Raw genomic sequence first — 17,389 nt, forward strand, 5'->3', positions numbered from 1 at the left:
TTGGGAATATTTGGGATGGGAAATTCCAGAATTTTGGGGTTCAGGAATTCAGTGATTTGGGAATTTTGGGAATATTTGGGATGGGAAATTCCGGAATTTTGGGGGTCAGGAATTCCATGATTTGGGAATTTTGGGAATATTTAGGGATGGGAAATTCCAGAATTTTGGGGTTCAGGAATTCGTGATTTGGGAATTTTGAGAATATTTGGGATGGAAAATTCTGGAATTTGGGGGTTCAGGAATTCAGTGATTTGGGAATTTTGGGAATATTTGGGATGGGAAATTCCAGAATTTTGGGGTTCAGGAATTGAGTGATTTGGGAATTTTGGGAATATTTGGGATGGGAAATTCCAGAATTTTGGGATTCAGGAATTCCGTGATTTGGGAATTTTGGGAATATTTGGGATGGGAAATTCCGGAATTTTGGGATTCAGGAATTCTAGGATTTGGGAATTTTGGGAATATTTGGGATGGGAAATTCTGGAATTTTGGGGTTCAGGAATTGAGTGATTTGGGAATTTTGGGAATATTTGGGATGGGAAATTCCGGAATTTTGGGGGTCAGGAATTCCATGATTTGGGAATTTTGGGAATATTTAGGGATGGGAAATTCCAGAATTTTGGGGTTCAGGAATTCCGTGATTTGGGAATTTTGAGAATATTTGGGATGGAAAATTCTGGAATTTGGGGGTTCAGGAATTCAGTGATTTGGGAATTTTGGGAATATTTGGGATGGGAAATTCCAGAATTTAGGGGTTCAGGAATTGAGTGATTTGGGAATTTTGGGAATATTTGGGATGGGAAATTCCAGAATTTAGGGATTCAGGAATTCCGTGATTTGGGAATTTTGGGAATATTTGGGATGGGAAATTCCAGAATTTTGGGATTCAGGAATTCTAGGATTTGGGAATTTTGGGAATATTTGGGATGGGAAATTCTGGAATTTTGGGGTTCAGGAATTGAGTGATTTGGGAATTTTGGGAATATTTGGGATGGGAAATTCCGGAATTTGGGGATTCAGGAATTCTGGGATTTGGGAATTTTGGGAATATTTGGGATGGGAAATTCCAGAATTTTGGGGTTCAGAAATTCTAGGATTTGGGAATTTTGGGAATATTTGGGATAGAAAATTCCAGAATTTTGGGATTCAGGAATTCCAGGATTTGGGAATTTTGGGAATATTTGGGATGGGAAATTCCAAAATTTTGGGGTTCAGGAATTCCAGGATTTGAGAATTTTGGGAATATTTGGGATGGAATATTCCGGAATTTTGGGGTTCAGGAATTCCGTGATTTGGGAATTTTGGGAATATTTGGGATGGGAAATTCCAGAATTTTGGGGTTCAGGAATTCCAGGGTTTGAGAATTTTGGGAATATTTGGGATGGGAAATTCTGGAATTTTGGGGTTCAGGAATTCCATGATTTGGGAATTTGGGGAATATTTGGGATGGGAAATTCTGGAATTTTGGGGTTCAGGAATTGAGTGATTTGGGAATTTTGGGAATATTTGGGATAGAAAATTTCGGAATTTTGGGATTCAGGAATTCCGGGATTTGCTGTGTAAGATGCCACTGAAGAAATGATGAAATGTGGTCAAATATTCCCAGAAATCCCCCAGTCCCTGAATTCCCCATCCCAAATATTCCCAAAATTCCTCAATCTCAGAATTCCCCAACCCCAGAATTCCCCATCCCAAACACTCCTAAAATTTCCCAATGATGGAATTCCCCAATCCCAAAATTCCCAAATCCTGGAACTCCCCATCCCAAATATTCCCAAAATTCCCCAATCCCAAAATTTCTGATCCCAAATATTCCCAGGAATAAATTGAGAATTCCTGCCATTCCTGCCTGGGACCGAGGTGTTCCCAGCTGGAAAAACAGGAAGATTTTTATTTTTTTATTTTTATTTTTATTTTTATTTTTATTTTTATTTTTATTTTTATTTTTATTTTTATTTTTATTTTTATTTTTTATTTTTATTTATTATTATTAAAATCAACTTGATATTAAAAATAATAACTATTGGCAAAAATCAACTTAATTATTATTTAAATCAACTTTAGTGCTGCTCTGCTGCTTTGTTTTGCACCTGGCAATAATGGGCTGTCCCTCCCTGGTGTTCTGTGGAATTTTCCAGATTGGAATAATTTCTGTTGGAAACTGGGAATTGTATGGGGAGGGAAATGTCAGCAGAGGAGGAGTGGGACAAATCCACCTGGGAATGATTTTAGAGTTAGGATTGAGGATTTTCTACCTGCCAAAAAGATCAAAAAATCAATTTTTCTGTATTTTTGGCGTGAGTGTGGACCTGTGTGGGTGACAGAGTGGGCTTAGATTTTGTCTTTAAATTCTGAGCTGAAATTTTGGGCTTGGTCTTGGGCTTCAGTTCTGGGCTTTAATTCAGTTCTGGGCTAAAATTTGGGATTTAAATGTTGAGGTTAAATTTAGGGCTTGATTTGGGGTTTAAATTTTGGGCTTCAGTTCTGGGCTTCAATTCAGTTCTGGGTTCAAATTTTGGGATTTAAATTTTGGGCTTTTAGTTCTGGGCTTTAATTCAGTTCTGGGCTTAAATTTGGGGTTTAAATTTGGGGTTTAAATTCTAGGGTTTATATTTGGGGTTTAAATTTTGGGCTTGAATTTGGGCTTCAGTTCTGGGCTTCAATTCAGTTCTGGGCTTAAATTTGGGGTTTAAACTTTGGGCTTCAGTTCTGGGCTTTAATTCAGTTCTGGGCTTAAATTTGGTGTTTAAATTTTGAGCCTAAATTTTGGGCTTGATCTCGGGCTTTAGTTCTGGGCTTTAATTTGGGGTTTAAATTTTGAGCTTTAGTTCTGAGCTTTAATTTAGGGTTTAAATTTTGGGCTTGATTTTAGGCTTCAGTTCTGGGTCTTAATTCAATTCTGGGCTTAAATCTGGGATTTCATTTTTGGGTTTAAATTTTGGTGTTTAAATTTTGGGCTTGATTTTGGGCTTCAGTTCTGGACTTTAATGCAGTTCTGGCCTTAAATTTAGGTTTTAAATTTTGGGGTTGAAATTTTGGGCTTTAGTTCTGGGCCTTAATTCAATTATGGGCTTAAATTTGGGATTTAAATGATGAGCTTAAGTTTTGAGCTTTAATTTTGGGTTTGAATTTGGGGCTTGATTTTGGGCTTTAATTCAGTTCTGGGCTTAAATTTGGGGTTTAAATTTTGGGCTTCAGTTCTGGGCTTTAATTCAGTTCTGGGCTTAAATTTGGGGTTTAAATTTGGGGTTTAAATTTTAAGGTTTAAATTTGGGGTATAAATTTTGGGCTTGATTTTGGGCTTTAGTTTTGGGGTTTAAAGTTTCCGGGTTTAAATTTGGGGTTTAAATTTGGGGTTTAAATTTTGGGCTTTGTTCTCGGGCTTAGTTCTGGGCTTAAATTTGGGGTTTAAATTTGGGGTTTAAATTTTAAGGTTTAAATTTGGGGTATAAATTTTGGGCTTGATTTTGGGCTTCATTTCTGGTCCTTAATTAAATTCTGGGCTTAAATTTGAGATTGAAGTTTTGAGCTCAAGTTTTGAGCTCGAGTTTTGATTTGGTCTTAGATTTTGGGTTTAAATGTTGGGCTTTAAATCAATTCTTGATTGATTGGCGGCATGAAAACAAAAAGTGAATTCTCCCCTCGCGTTCCCCGCCACCTCAGTGGGAAATCTTTGGAGATTTTTTGGATTTTTGCTGCTGTCCTGATTGGATAAAGCTCGGAATCACGAGGTTTAAGCTGCTGCCAGTCCCATCCTAGGCAGGCATTAATTTTAAACCTTTTTTGCCCTTTTTTGCACCACTCCTGAAGCCGCTGTTGTTTTCCTGCCGTGCTCAGTAGTTAATTTGTTTATGACAAAAGTTAGGCTGAGATTAAACAAACTGCTAATGCTTTTATGCCACTTAATGAGAAGAAAATGTTTCTGAGGGACTCAAACCACTACAGAAGGCTTAAAAAAGGGGGGGAAAAAGGAGAATTTAAGTCTGCAGCAGCCTGAGGAATTTGTTCCTCTGTTAATTGGGAACAAAAGCCGCTCGTGTTGCTCTGTCCCCAGCTCGTCCTCCCTGCATTGTCCCGGAGTTCTGTCATTCCATCTCCCCCTCTGCACTTCCAGCTGAAGTTATTTCAGTTCCTTCTTGGGATGGGCTTGGCTCAGCCCTGCCTGAGGCTCTGGGTGATGGGGTCAGGGGGGTTTGGGACCTCACAGCCCTTCCAGGTCCGTCCCCACTGTCCCAGGTGTCTCGGTTTGGAAAGACAGGAGTCTGCTAAGGAAATGGAGAATGTAAACCCTCCCCACCCCTCCGAATTGCTATAATTTTAAATTAAGGGGCTCTCAGGCAAAGACACGGGAGCAGGAAATAACAGTTCTTTAATAGGGAAGAAATAAAAAGAATAAAATAAACAATGCAGTCCACTGGAACAACACTGACAGAGTCAGAACCCAACCTGACACCCTGTGGGTCAGGGTGTTGGTGGCAGTCCGATGGAAAATGTGGCTGCAGCCCTCTGAAGTATCAGGTGTGGTTCTGTTGGAGCAAGGGGGTTCTGTAGAGAAGGATGTAGTCTTCCTCTGAAGATCCAGGAGGAAAAGGCAGATGCTGTTCCTCTGGGGAATCCCGTGGAGAAAAAGCCGTGCTGGAGTTCCAGAATCTCAGAGTGTATCGGGGTAGCAATGCTTGGCTCCTCCCTCTGGGCGGAGCATCTCACAATGGGATGTTACAGTTCTTATCAGTCATGCACTGATATTCGATAGCCTGTTATCAGCAGAGGTCCCCTCCCGAGGGTGGTGTGAATGTGGTCACTCACAGAGACAGGTAAGGCAAACTGGCCACTTGACAAGGTAATCAGCCATACAGATGGTAATGGAAAACATCTTGCATGCAACCTTCAACACCAGCTGCTCCAAGCCCTGCCCAGGCTGGTCCTGGGCATCCCAGGGATGGGGAATTGCTCTTGGAGCACCTGCGGGTGTCCCTGCCATGGCAGGGGTGCCACACCAAACGTTGTTTTTTCTGCACTCAAGTTTGGCTAAAAAAGGAATGAAATAATAGAATTTTCTAATAACCAAAGGGGTTTAGTCACCAGATATTTATTTCTTAGCTCCAAAGGGAATTGTTCCCTCCTGGTTTTGGAAAAATGATCCTGGAGGAGCAGGAGAGCTCAGAAGGGAAGGTTCCATACTGGATTTTCCTGGAGAAAAGGATCCTGGAGGGTCAGGAGAGCTCAGGAGGGAAGAGCTTCCCATCGTGTGCTGCTGTTTCCTTCCTGTCTGACACCAAACTTGATTTTTTCCACACTCAAGTTTGGCTAAAAAGGAATAAAATGATAGAATTTTCTAATAACCAAAGAGCTTTATTCATCAGATATTGATTTCTTAGCTTTGCCACCTCCAAAGGGAATTGTTCCTGGACTTTTTAAATAATTTTGTGGTGTTTTTTCCCCCATTTTTGGGTATAAATCCCAAATTTGCCTCTGCACAGAAACACATCATGACTGCTGTGGGGTTTTTATTGTTCCAGTTTATCCCTGAGTGCAAACACAACTTATCCACCTTAATTTTTTTTGTTGGAATTCTCATTTTTCAGCCAAGATCTTTGGAGTCACAGACCCTGCTGGGAAGCCGTGCAGCACTAGATGGCACTCGGGCTCCAAATTTCAGATTTCAGCAGCCAAAACTCCACCAAACTTCAGTGAAAATCCAGCAGCACCACTGCAGCGCTGCCTCTCCTGGGCTCTGAGGAGGATTTCTCTCCTTTTTGCACCTTCAGACCAAGCAGGAGAAGGCAGTGCCCTCCCCACCACCTGCTCTGCGTGTCGGGGTTCTCTCACGCTGAATTTAAAGATATTTTACAATTCTGGAATTTTTGTTTTGCCACCCAGAGTCTTTTACTGAGCCTGCAGAACTGAGATGGCCTGAAAGGATAATAACTACATAGATTTTCTCCAGCTTTCCCCTCTGCCTTGGGGCTTTTTGCTGTTCCTTGCGTGGTTGCAGGGATGGGATTCTCCAAAGGGAGAGCACAGAGTGCAGGAGAAAGGATTTTCTGTGCCCACCTGCATCCCTGGGGTTCTGCTTCCCTCTGGAGTGCTGCTCCTCACTGCTGTGATTAATGATTTTTATATTTTATTGTCACAGCTTGGTTAGCTCTGTCATTCCCATCTTTTCTCTCTCTCATTCCCATCTTTTCTCTGTCATTCCCATTTTTTCTCTCTGTCATTCCCATCTTTTCTTTCTCTCATTCCCGTCTTTTCCCTCTGGTCATTCCCATCTTTTCCCTCTGGTCATTCCCATCTTTTCCCTCTGGTCATTCCCATCTTTTCTCTTTCTCATTCCCATCTTTTCTCTTTCTCATTTCCATCTTTTCCCTCTGGTCATTCCCATCTTTTCCCTCTGGTCATTCCCATCTTTTTTCTCTCCATCATTCCCATCTTTTCTCTCCATCATTCCCATCTTTTCTTTCTCATTCCCATATTTTCTCTCTCATTCCCATCTTTTCCCTCTGGTCATTCCCATATTTTCTCTCTGGTCATTCCCATATCTTTTCTCTCTCTCATTCCCATCTTTTCTCTCTGTCATTCCCATCTTTTCCCTCTGGTCATTCCCATCTTTTCTCTCTGGTCATTCCCATCTTTTTTTCTCTCATTCCCATCTTTTCTCTCTGTCACTCCCATCTTTTCTCTCTCTCATTCCCATCTTTTCTCTCTCATTCCCGTCTTTTCTCTCTCTCATTCCCAACTTTTCCCTCTGGTCATTCCCATCTTTTGTCTCTCATTCCCACCTTTTCTCTCTGTCATTCCCATTTTTTCTTTCCAAAAGCTGCCTGGAATCTGCTCTGTCCCTAATCTGTCCCTAATATCTGACCCAAGCTCAAATCCATAAACCTCACTCCAAGCTCAACTCTTGGACTGGGAGGGAATTCAGGTTTAGGATCCAAAACTTCCCAAAGGCAGGGCCAAGGGTGGGATTGCCAGAGTCCATTAAAAACATCTGTATTTGGTGTAAAAATCAGGAAAACAACCCTGGAATTCCCAGAGTGGGACTTGGTCCTTCTGCTTTCCAGAGAAACATTTGAGGGACAGAAATTTGGGTTTAACTTCCATCCTTATATTTAATTAGAAGCTGAAGGAGGGCAGGGAGGGATGGGATCTTGGCAAGGAATTCCTGGCTGGGCTGGAATTCCCGGATTTGCTGGGGCTGCCCCTGGATCCCTGGAATGCCCAAGGCCAGGCTGGATCCACCTGGGACAGTGGGAGGTGTCCCTGCCCATGGGTGGGGTGGGATTGAAGATCCTTTCAATCCAAACCACCCTGGAATTCCATGGTTTAGCACTAAAAGTTGTCCCATTTATTGGATCTGGATCTCTTGGGCTGAGGTGGCCCCACCAGTCTCCAGCTCTGTTGTGTTTTATCAAAACCGGGCTGGCAAAATTTGGGATATGAAGGGAAGGGGATTTTGGGCAGCTCTGGAGATCCTGGAGTTTTCCATTGTCCCTTTCACCCTCCGAGCCCAAAGAACACCCAGAGGATTCTCCAGGAGGGATTTCTGGCCAGGGGGATCAGAGGTGGCTCAAACCTTTGTTTCAGGTGCCTCTGGCCTGTTGTGGTCTCTCAGGGAACACAAGATGGTGGGAAAAGGGAGAAAAAGGTTGGAACAGAAAAATTTCAGGTTCTGCTGGGTTGTTCTTGTCTCTCAGGGGACACCAAAAATGGGTGGAAAATGAAAAGAAAGGTTGGAATAGAAACATTTTGGGCTCGGTTTGTCTCTCAGGGAACACCAAAATGATGGAAAAAGGAGAAAAAAGGTGGAATAGAAACATTTCAGGCCTGGTTTGGGCTGTTCTGGTTTATCAGGGAGCACAAAATGGTGAAAAAGGAAAAGAAGATTTGGAATAGAAACATTTTTAAACCCAATTTTGGGACCTGGTTTATGACCTGTCCCTTTGTCCCAGGAGGGCGTTTTTGGGGTTGGGTTTTGGATTCTCCTGGTGGATCCTGGCAGCAGAGCTGGGGATGCTGGGCTGGTGTGTCTGGAGGGCGTTTTTGGGGTCAGATTCTGGATTTTCCTTGGTGAGGAACATTCTTTTTTGTTCCTTTTGGGGTCAGGTTTTGGATGATCCTGGCAGCAGAGCTGGGGGTGCTGAGCTGGTGTGTCCAGGGACATTTTTGGGGTCGGATTTTGGATGTTCCTGGCAGCGGAGATGGGGATGCTGATTTGGTGTGTCCAGAGGATGTTTTTAGGGTCAGAGTTTGGATTCTCCTGGTGGATCCTGGCAGCAGAGCTGGGGATGCTGAGCTGGTGTGTCCAGACGGTGTTTTTGGGGTCAGATTCTGGATTTTCCTTGGTGAGGAACATTCCTGTTTGTTCCTTTTGGGGTCAGGTTTTGGATGTTCCTGGATGAGGAACATTCCTTTTTGGAGTTTTGGATGATCCTGGTGGATCCTTGCAGCAGAGGAGGTGATGCTGATCTGGTGTGTCCAGAGGACATTTTTTGGGGTGAGATTTTGCATATTCCTGGCAGCAGAGCTGGGGATGCTGGGCTGGGGGTGCTGATGTGGGAGTGCTGAGCTGGGATGTCCAGAGGACATTTTTGGGGTGAAGTTTTGGATATTCCTGGCAGCAGAGCAGGGGGGGTGCTGAGTGTCGGGCGCCGTTTTTGTCCCCTGGGCTGGGTTTGATGTGGGTCTGGTAGCAGAAGTGGTGCTGGGCTGGGATGTCCAGCTTTGGGAGTGTGTTTCCTGGCAGCAGAGCGGGGGTGATGGGGCTGATGGGGCTGCTGGCTGGGATGTCCAGAGGACATTTTTGGGGTGAAGTTTTGGATATTCCTGGCAGCAGAGCAAGGGGTGCTGGGCTGGGAATGCTGATCTGGGGGTGCTGATCTGGGGGAATGTGGGGGTGCTGGGCTGGGATGTCCAGAGGACATTTTTGGGGTGAAGTTTTGGATATTCCTGGCAGCAGAGCAGGGCGTGCTGGGCTGGCAGTGCTGATTCGGTGTGTCCAGGGGACGTTTTTGGTCCCCTGGGTTGGGTTTTGGATGTTCCTGGTGGATCCTGGTAGCAGAAGTGGGAGTGCTGGGCTGGGATGTCCAGAGGACATTTTTGGGGTCAGGTTCTGTGTGTTCCTGGCAGCAGAGCTGGGGGTGCTGATCTGGGGGTGCCGATCTGGGGGTGCCGATCTGGGGCTGCTGAGCTGGGATGTCCAGAGGACATTTTTGGGGTGAAGTTTTGGATGTTCCTGGCAGCAGAGCAAGGGGTGCTGGGCTGGGAATGCTGATCTGGGGGTGCTGATCTGGGGTGCTGATCTGGGGGTGCTGCTCTGGGATGTCCAGAGGATGTTTTTGGGGTCAGGTTCTGTGTGTTCCTGGCAGCAGAGCAGGGGGTGCTGATGTGGGGGTGCTGATGTGGGGGTGCTGATCTGGGATGTCCAGAGGACATTTTTGGGATGAAGTTTTGGATGTTCCTGGCAGCAGAGCAGGGGTGCTGATCTGGGGGTGCTGATCTGGGGGTGCTGGGCTGAATATGCTGATCTGGGGTGCTGATCTGGGGTGCTGATCTGGGGGAATGCTGATCCGGGGGTGCTGATCTGGGGGTGCTGATCCGGGGTGCTGGGGGTGCTGATCTGGGGGAATGCTGATCTGGGGGAATGCTGATCCGGGGGTGCTGATCTGGGGGTGCTGATCTGGGGTGCTGATCTGGGGGTGCTGATCTGGGATGTCCAGAGGATGTTTTTGGGGTCAGGTTCTGTGTGTTCCTGGCAGCAGAGCAGGGGGTGCTGATGTGGGGGTGCTGATCTGGGATGTCCAGAGGACATTTTTGGGGCGAAGTTTTGGATGTTCCTGGCAGCAGAGCAGGGGGTGCTGATCTGGGGTGCTGATCTGGGGGTGCTGATCCGGGGGTGCTGATCTGGGGGAATGCTGATCTGGGGGAATGCTGATCTGGGGTGCTGATCCGGGGGTGCTGATGTGGGGGTGCTGATGTGGGGGTGCTGATCCGGGGGTGCTGATCTGGGGGAATGCTGATCTGGGGTGCTGATCTGGGGGAATGCTGATCTGGGGGAATGCTGATCTGGGGTGCTGATCCGGGGGTGCTGATCTGGCCGTCCCTGCAGGTCCGTGTACGATGGGGAGGAGCACGGGCGCTTCATGGAGAAGTTGGAGGCGCGGATCCGCAACCACGACCGGGAGATCGAGAAGATGTGCAACTTCCACTACCAGGGGTTCGTGGACTCCATCACCGAGCTGCTCAAGGTCCGGGGAGAGGCCCAGAAACTCAAGGTGAGATGTTGGGAAGGGTGAGATTTGACAAGAAAGTCTCACAGGTGCTTGGCAGGAAGATTTTTAAATGTGGAGTCTGATGGAGGAATAGAAATTAAAGCAAATTTTGATATAGAAGAAAAGAATTGCTGAGCCAGTCTCACTGGATAACCAAGGAGGCAAAGGGTGTGTTAGTTAGAAGGGTTTTTAGGGCTTAGAGCAAAGGATAAACCCACCTCAAACACAAAGATGTTTTTATCAAGCAGAAAAATAGCACAGGCAAACAAGGCAGCAAATGTGGCAAGCAGAAAAAAGGTCTCAGAATTTTCCACTGCAAGAAAACCGAAAAACAACTTCCAGCTTAAACTGTAATGTACTGACTTTTAGTGATTGGAGAACAGTAACATGAATATGGTAATTACAGCAGTTATGATAGGCTGTATGTAAAAGTTAAGGTACAGATTGGTTCTGCTGTATGGAGATGCTCAGCAAAGAAAAGTATTGAATGCATTGTAACCAAAAGAAAAGTACATAATGCATTGTGACCAAAAGAAAAGTATAAAATGCATTGTAACCAAAAGTAAATAATGCACTGTAACCAAAAGAAAAGTATAAAATGCATTGTAACCAAAAGTGAATAATGCACTGTAACCAAAAGAAAAGTATAGAATGCACTGTAACCAAAACCAAAGGGTCTCCAGGCCTGCCTGCAGCTGGAGCTGACAGCTGTGGGCACAGCTCTGTCGCCCACGACCCTGGTTTGCTGTAAGGTCTTGGATGGAATAAGCTGCAGTTTGGAGAGCCCCTGGAGGCCCACATCCCTCATTTCGGCTCTTACAGTGAGGGAAAATGGAAAATACAGGCTGGATATCAGGGAAAAGGGTTTACAGGAAGGGTTGATGCCTTGGGAAGATTGAGCTGGAGCAGAGGCTGGGCAGAGTTAAAGAATAAAGCAGGGATTTATTAAAGGATCTTCTCCATGGATCCACCTTGGGCAGCACAAGAGCCCAGCCAGGGCTGCACCCAAGGTGAACCAAAATGGTCCCAAAATGAACCCAAGGTGGACCAGGATGGACCAAAATGGTCCCCAAATGAACCCAAGGTGAACCAAAATGGTCCCAAAATGAACCCAAGGTGAACCAAAATGGTCTCAAAATGAACCATAGGTGGACCAAGATGAACCAAAATGGCCCCAAAATGAACCCAAGATGGACTAAAGTGGTCCCAAAATGAACCCAAAGTGAACCAAAATGGTCCGAAAATGAACCCAAAGTGAACTAAAATGGCCCCAAAATGAACCCAAGATGACCCAAAATGGCCCCAAAATGCAGGACCAGGCACGGGGTCTCTCCCTTTTATCAGTTCTGCTCCATTTGCACCTTGCAGTTCATTGTCCCATTCCAGCTTTAGCCCCTGCAGTCCCACCCTGCTTGTTTTTCTCTCTCCAGCCCACGGTGTTTGTGCTCCTGGGCTGAGATTTGGGTCATTTGTCCTTGGTGCCCAGCTGGAGCAGGAATTGTTTTGTCTCCATCCCCTCATATGGAGCTCAGACCCACACACTAAAGCAGCACAGAATGTGAAAAATATGAAACTTAAAACCTGAGGCACCAGGGTGAGAAAGTTCTGGAATGTTCTGCCCGGGGAGGTGGTGCAGTCCCCATCCCTGGGTGTGTTTGACAAAGGCTGGATGTGGCTCTGGGTGCCAGGGTTTGGGTGAGGGGTTGGTTTGCTTGGATTTGTTATCTTTAAGGTCTCCTCCAGCCCTGTGAGTTCTGTGAAGATCCTGCCCTGACACTGCCCTGGGCAGCTCTTTTTAGGTGGCCCCATCTCAGTCACTCTGGGATTCTCAGAACCACATCAATCTTCTCTCCTTTTATCCAGGACATTTCTATTAGAAAAAAAAAATCAAAATATAAATATTTATTTTAATTGTTCCTGGAGCGATGGGTTTGTCATTGAAAGTTTAGCAATTACTTGGCCAAACTGGACCAGTGTGGTGCATTAAAAGCACCAAGGAATTTCAAGCCAAGCCTGTTTTCATTAGGAAAAGTGCTTTTCCTCATGGATTTTATCCCAGTTCCTTGAGCTAAAATAAGTCTTGTGGCCTTTAAAACTGTGCAGGAAGATGAGGGGAAGGTGGGATTTACCCAGTTCTTGGAAGAGCGCTCAGTAATGTGTGGAAAAAGCCATTTGTAGGATGAGAGTTTGGCAGAAGGGCAGGAAGGGAACTGGAGAGGCTTCAGGAAAAGGGAGCAGGAGGTTGGAGGTGCTTGGGGCTCAGGTTTGGTTCCTGGGCCTTAAAATACAAATATTCCAGGTTTGGGGAGCACAGGAGTGCCAAAACCTCCCTGGTTCTCCTCCCCAGATCCCAGCAGGGCAGGGAGAGGCTGGGCTGACCCTTCCTGCAGGAGCAAGGTGGGACCTGGGCTGGAAACCCAAAATCCCTCCCAGAAGAGTCACCTGGGCAATGGGGCTGAGTCGAGTGGCTCCCAAAAAGGGCTGGTTTGTCCCCAGGAAGCAGCTGGGTGAGGTTTTCTGGCTGAGTGGAGCCTGTCCTGGTGAAAAGGACATTCCTGGGAATTAGGAAGGACCTTCCTGGTGTTCAGGAGTGTGGGAGACTGGAAAAGCTGAAGTTGTAAATCACAGAATCTGTCAGAAAAAGCAAATTTTCTGGACAAAAGGGAAGAAGTCAAAGTCAGGGTGCTGAGTGCTGCTTTTAACACATTTATTCATTGATTTAAAGCTACCTGTGGCATTTCCCAGCAGGATTCTTACTCGACACATCCGAGTCTCCATCCCAAAATGGGGTTTCCTCTCAGGAACACCTTCCTGAGGGATGTCCTGAGGAGAATTCACCCAGCAATTCACTGCAGGATGAATCCACTGGAATTACCACGAAACAAGTCCTTTTTTTCCCTTTTTTTTAAAAAAAAAATTTAATTTTTTCAAGGCATTGTTTCCAGCCAAGACTTGCACATTGTTTGTTTGCTCGGAGCTGGTTCCCATTCTGCCACCAGCCCCTTTGTTGGTGGCTCACTGTGAAGTCCATCCCTGTCCCCTCAGGATCTCCCTTGATTTCCAGGCCTATGTGATCCATAAAACAGCACATGGCGAAAACATCCCCAGAAAGGCCTTGCTGAAACCCTGGGCCCTCTTTGTGAGGCTTTCCCAGGGGAATCATCTGAGGATCGAGTGCTGAGAGTGGGTTTGGTTCCAGCCATTCATCCTCCATTTGATCTGGGCCTTTGAACCCGTGAGGAGCCGGCGGGGCCCTCCCTGCTCCCTCCTCCTCCTCCTCCTCTCGTGTGCTCTGGGCTGCGCTGGGGCTTGGTTTTTTGCACAAATGTCCTTTTTGCTGCTGTTTTAGCTGCTCTGGATGTGTCACCTTCTGTGGCTGGGGCTCTCAGAGTGGCGCCAGATGAACTAAACCTGAGCCGAGCCTCAGGGCTGTCCTGTTTGTCCCCAGCCACTGCCTTGGGAATTTTATCTCCTTGAGCATCACCTGGCTGGACACGAGCCTGAGGTGCCCAGGTGGGCAAGAGAGCCCTGGGCTGTGCCAGCTCTGGGGTGGTGGCAGTGCCAGGGCAGTGCCCTTGTCCCCTGTGCTGGCACTGCCGGGGCACCTCCCGTGCTGGGGAGAGCCCTGGAGGGGCTGGAGCAGGGACAGAGCTGGGAAGGGGCTGGAGAATCCCTGAGGAGCTGGGAAGGGGCTGCAGAATCCCTGAGGGAGCTGGGAAGGGGCTGCAGAATCCCTGAGGGAGCTGGGAAGGGGCTGCAGAATCCCTGAGGGAGCTGGGAAGGGGCTGCAGAATCCCTGAGGGAGCTGGGAAGGGGCTGCAGAATCCCTGAGGAGCTGGGAAGGGGCTGCAGAATCCCTGAGGAGCTGGGAAGGGGCTCAGCCTGGAGCAAAGGAGGCTCAGGGGCCCTTGTGGCTCTGCACAGCTCCTGCCAGGAGGGCACAGCCGGGGGGATTTGGGATCTTATCCCGGGGAACAGGGACAGGAGCAGAGGGAATGGCCCCAGGGGAGCTCAGGGTGGATTATTGGGAATATTCCCCATGGAAAGGGGGGTCAGGGATTGGGAATGCCCAGGGAGGTTTGGAGTGCCCATCCCTGAGGGATTTCCAGCCCTGTGGATGTGGCACTTGGGGACATGGGCAGTGGTGGCCCTGGTGCTGCTGGGCATGGTTGCACTGGGTGATCTTTTCCAACCGTGATGATTTTGGGATTTGTGATTTCCAGCTGCCCTGCTCAGCAAAGAGCTGCCCTTACGTTCATGCCATGGAGAGAATGGCGGGATCTTGGCAAGGAATTCCTGGCTGGGCTGGAATTCCCAGGTTTGCTGGGGCTGCCCCTGGATCCCTGGCAGTGCCCAGGCCAAGTTGGATCCACCTGGGACAGTGGGAGGTGTCCCTGCCCATGGAACTGGATGGGATTTAAGATTGCCTCCAACCCAGCTCATTCCCTGATTCTCTCACTCAGCTGCGTCATTCCTGGTGGGTTTTTATCCCACCTGCCCCAGTGTTGTCCCAGCTGGGGCTGTCCTTCCTTCCTGCTCCAGGAATCCCAGCTCACGTGGCCTCCAAGCCCTTTTTAATTCTACACCTTTTTGCCCTGTCAATCACAAACCAGAAGTGATTCCTTCTTAATTTCATGGAATCCCAGAACTGTTCAGGTGGGAAAATCCCTCTGAGTCCAGCCACCAGCACTGCCCAGGCCATGTCCTCAAGTGCCACATCCATGGATTTAAATCCCCCAGGGATGGGCACTCCACCCCTGCATTAATGCCCCACTTTTGGGGAATTATTTTCCCCTCATGTGTCGGGAAGAGAGCTGGAGCAATTTTTGGGATTGCAGCATGAAGGATGGCTCTGGTCGCTGTCCCTTCCCTCGGGAGTGGATGTCACCAGCAGGGACAGGGACGGATCCAGAGGTGGCTCTGTGGTGCTGTTTGAGGGTCCCAGGACGAGGGAAGAGATGAGAATCTTGATTCCATGTTTCAGAATGTTTTATTATTATTATTATTATTATTATTATTATTATTATTATTATCATTATCATTATCATTATCATTATCATTATTATCATCATTATTATCATTATTATCATTATTATCATTATTATTATCATTATTATTTTATTATTCAGGCTGATTTATTATTTTATGCTATATATTATATTCCAAGAAAATGCTATATTAAAACTATGCTAAAGAAAGAGAAAGGATTTCATCAGAAGGCTAGAAAGGAAAGGGAAAAATGACAATAAAATCTTGTGGCTGCTCACAACCTCGACACAGGTGGGCTGTCATTGGTCATCGAGGAAAAACAATTCACATGCTGGCAAATAATTCTCCAAATCACATTCCAAAGCAGCAAAACGTGGAGAAGCTGAAACTTCTGAGCTTCTCAGGAGAGAAGATCCTAGTGAAAGAATTTTTCAGAAAATATGTCTGTGCCAAGGCTCCATTCCCAGGGTTCCTCTGCAGCTGCCCTTGCCCCTCTGGGATCATCCGAGCCCCCTGCTCCTGCTCCGGGCTGTGGCTGAGGGAGCAGCTCACCCCACAAAGCCCTGGAGCGCTCCCCGTCCCTGCCGTGCCACCTGCCTGTCCCCTCCGCACGTCTGGCCCGGCCTAGCAAAGCCCAGCTCTGCCAAGCCCAGCTTAGCAGCACGGGGTCTGTGTAAACAACCATCGCTGTTTCCATCCAGCCCGGAGACTCCAGGAACAATCCCAAACACGCCCCCCTGCCCCCCAAAACCCGGGAGCTGGCATTGCTGGGGGATTTCAGCAGCAAACCCCTCCAGCCCCAGCCTCAGCTTGGGAGCGGTTTTGAATTACCCGACACGGATTCCTTTTTCCTGGTGGGATTTTCGGGATCCGAGCGAATCAAATAACCTTTGGAGGAGATGCTGGGCTCCTGCTCGTGAAAGCTCCAAACGCCATAAAGGAAATGAGCAGGTTTTGGGGAGGGCAGGCGGCCAGCAGGGCTGCAGCTACTGCAGCAGGGCCAGAGATGGGATGCAGATGCTGGAGGGGAAATCGTGCAGAACTCCTTTCTTGCATCCTGGGCAGTTTGAAGGCACCATGGCTGCTGTGGGAATGGAAGGGAAGCTCTGAGGTTGGGGTGGTTCTGCTGCTGGGAGCACCACAAACCTTCCTGAGGGGAGGCTGGGCCAGGGGGGAGATCCTGGTGTGCCAGGATCTGTTCCGATAGGGGGAAAAAATGGATCCTGAATCAATGTGATGTGGATGAATCCCAAGTTTTCCTTCTGTCTGACCCGGTGAGCTCAGAAAGGATGGAGATTGTGGCATCATGGAGTTGGTGAGGTTGGAAAAGCTGCTCAAGATCTTTAAGTCCAGCCACCACCAAAGCCCATTCCCACAGGGTTTTGAACCCTTCCAGGGATGGAGACTCCACTGCAGCTGCTTCCAATGCTGGGCAGCCCTTTCCATGGGGAATATTCCAAATATCCACCCTGAGCCTCCCCTCTGCTCCTGTCCCTGTTCCCCGGGATAAGATCCCAAATCCCCCCGGCTGTGCCCTCCTGGCAGGAGCTGTGCAGAGCCACAAGGGCCCCTGAGCCTCCTTTGCTCCAGGCTGAGCCCCTTCCCAGCTCCTCAGGGATTCTGCAGCCCCTTCCCAGCTCCTCAGGGATCCTGCAGCCCCTTCCCAGCTCCTCAGGGATTCTCCAGCCCCTTCCCTTCCCAGCTCCCTCAGGGATTCTCCATTCCCTTCCCAGCTCCCTCAGCTGTTTCCTGCACAATTTCTGCTCCAGGATGGTTTTTTTACCTTGCCAATCCCTCTTGGAGCTGCTCCTGCTCCTCCATCCCCGTCCTGCTGGAGAGTGGCAGAGCCCCACGTGCTGTTCCTTCCCTGGGGTGAAATTTGTTAAAAATTCGTCATTTCCACGATCATTCCAAAGGAAGCAAAGCTCTTGGGTGGATTTGTGAGATCTCCTACTCCTGGAGGTCCTTTGAGGGCTCTGCTTCCCAGCTCCTGGTGTTTTCCACGTTCTGGGAAAGGTTTTGCTTCCAGAAGGAGCAGACCTCTGGAAATCAGGCAGGAATTTGTTCCTAAAATGGGGCAGGAACGCAGCAGCAGCTCCCACTGTGGGGAGAGCCTGCATCAGAAAAAACCT

At 47.7% G+C, this 17,389-nt stretch overlaps 1 protein-coding gene across 1 annotated transcript in view; it reads left to right on the forward strand.

The window, feature by feature from the left end:
• EXOC6B (exocyst complex component 6B) overlaps positions 1 to 17,389 on the forward strand; it is a 324,643-nt gene that overhangs the window by 46,945 nt on the left and 260,309 nt on the right. The window contains exon 2 of the mRNA XM_030947367.1: positions 10,106 to 10,271. Within this exon, the coding sequence (XP_030803227.1) occupies positions 10,106 to 10,271 (166 nt within the window). The remainder of the gene's footprint in view (positions 1 to 10,105; positions 10,272 to 17,389) is intronic.

This window comes from Camarhynchus parvulus, chromosome 4 (genome assembly GCF_901933205.1).
Source record: "Camarhynchus parvulus chromosome 4, STF_HiC, whole genome shotgun sequence".
In the NCBI taxonomy this organism is placed as follows: Eukaryota; Metazoa; Chordata; class Aves; order Passeriformes; family Thraupidae; genus Camarhynchus; species Camarhynchus parvulus.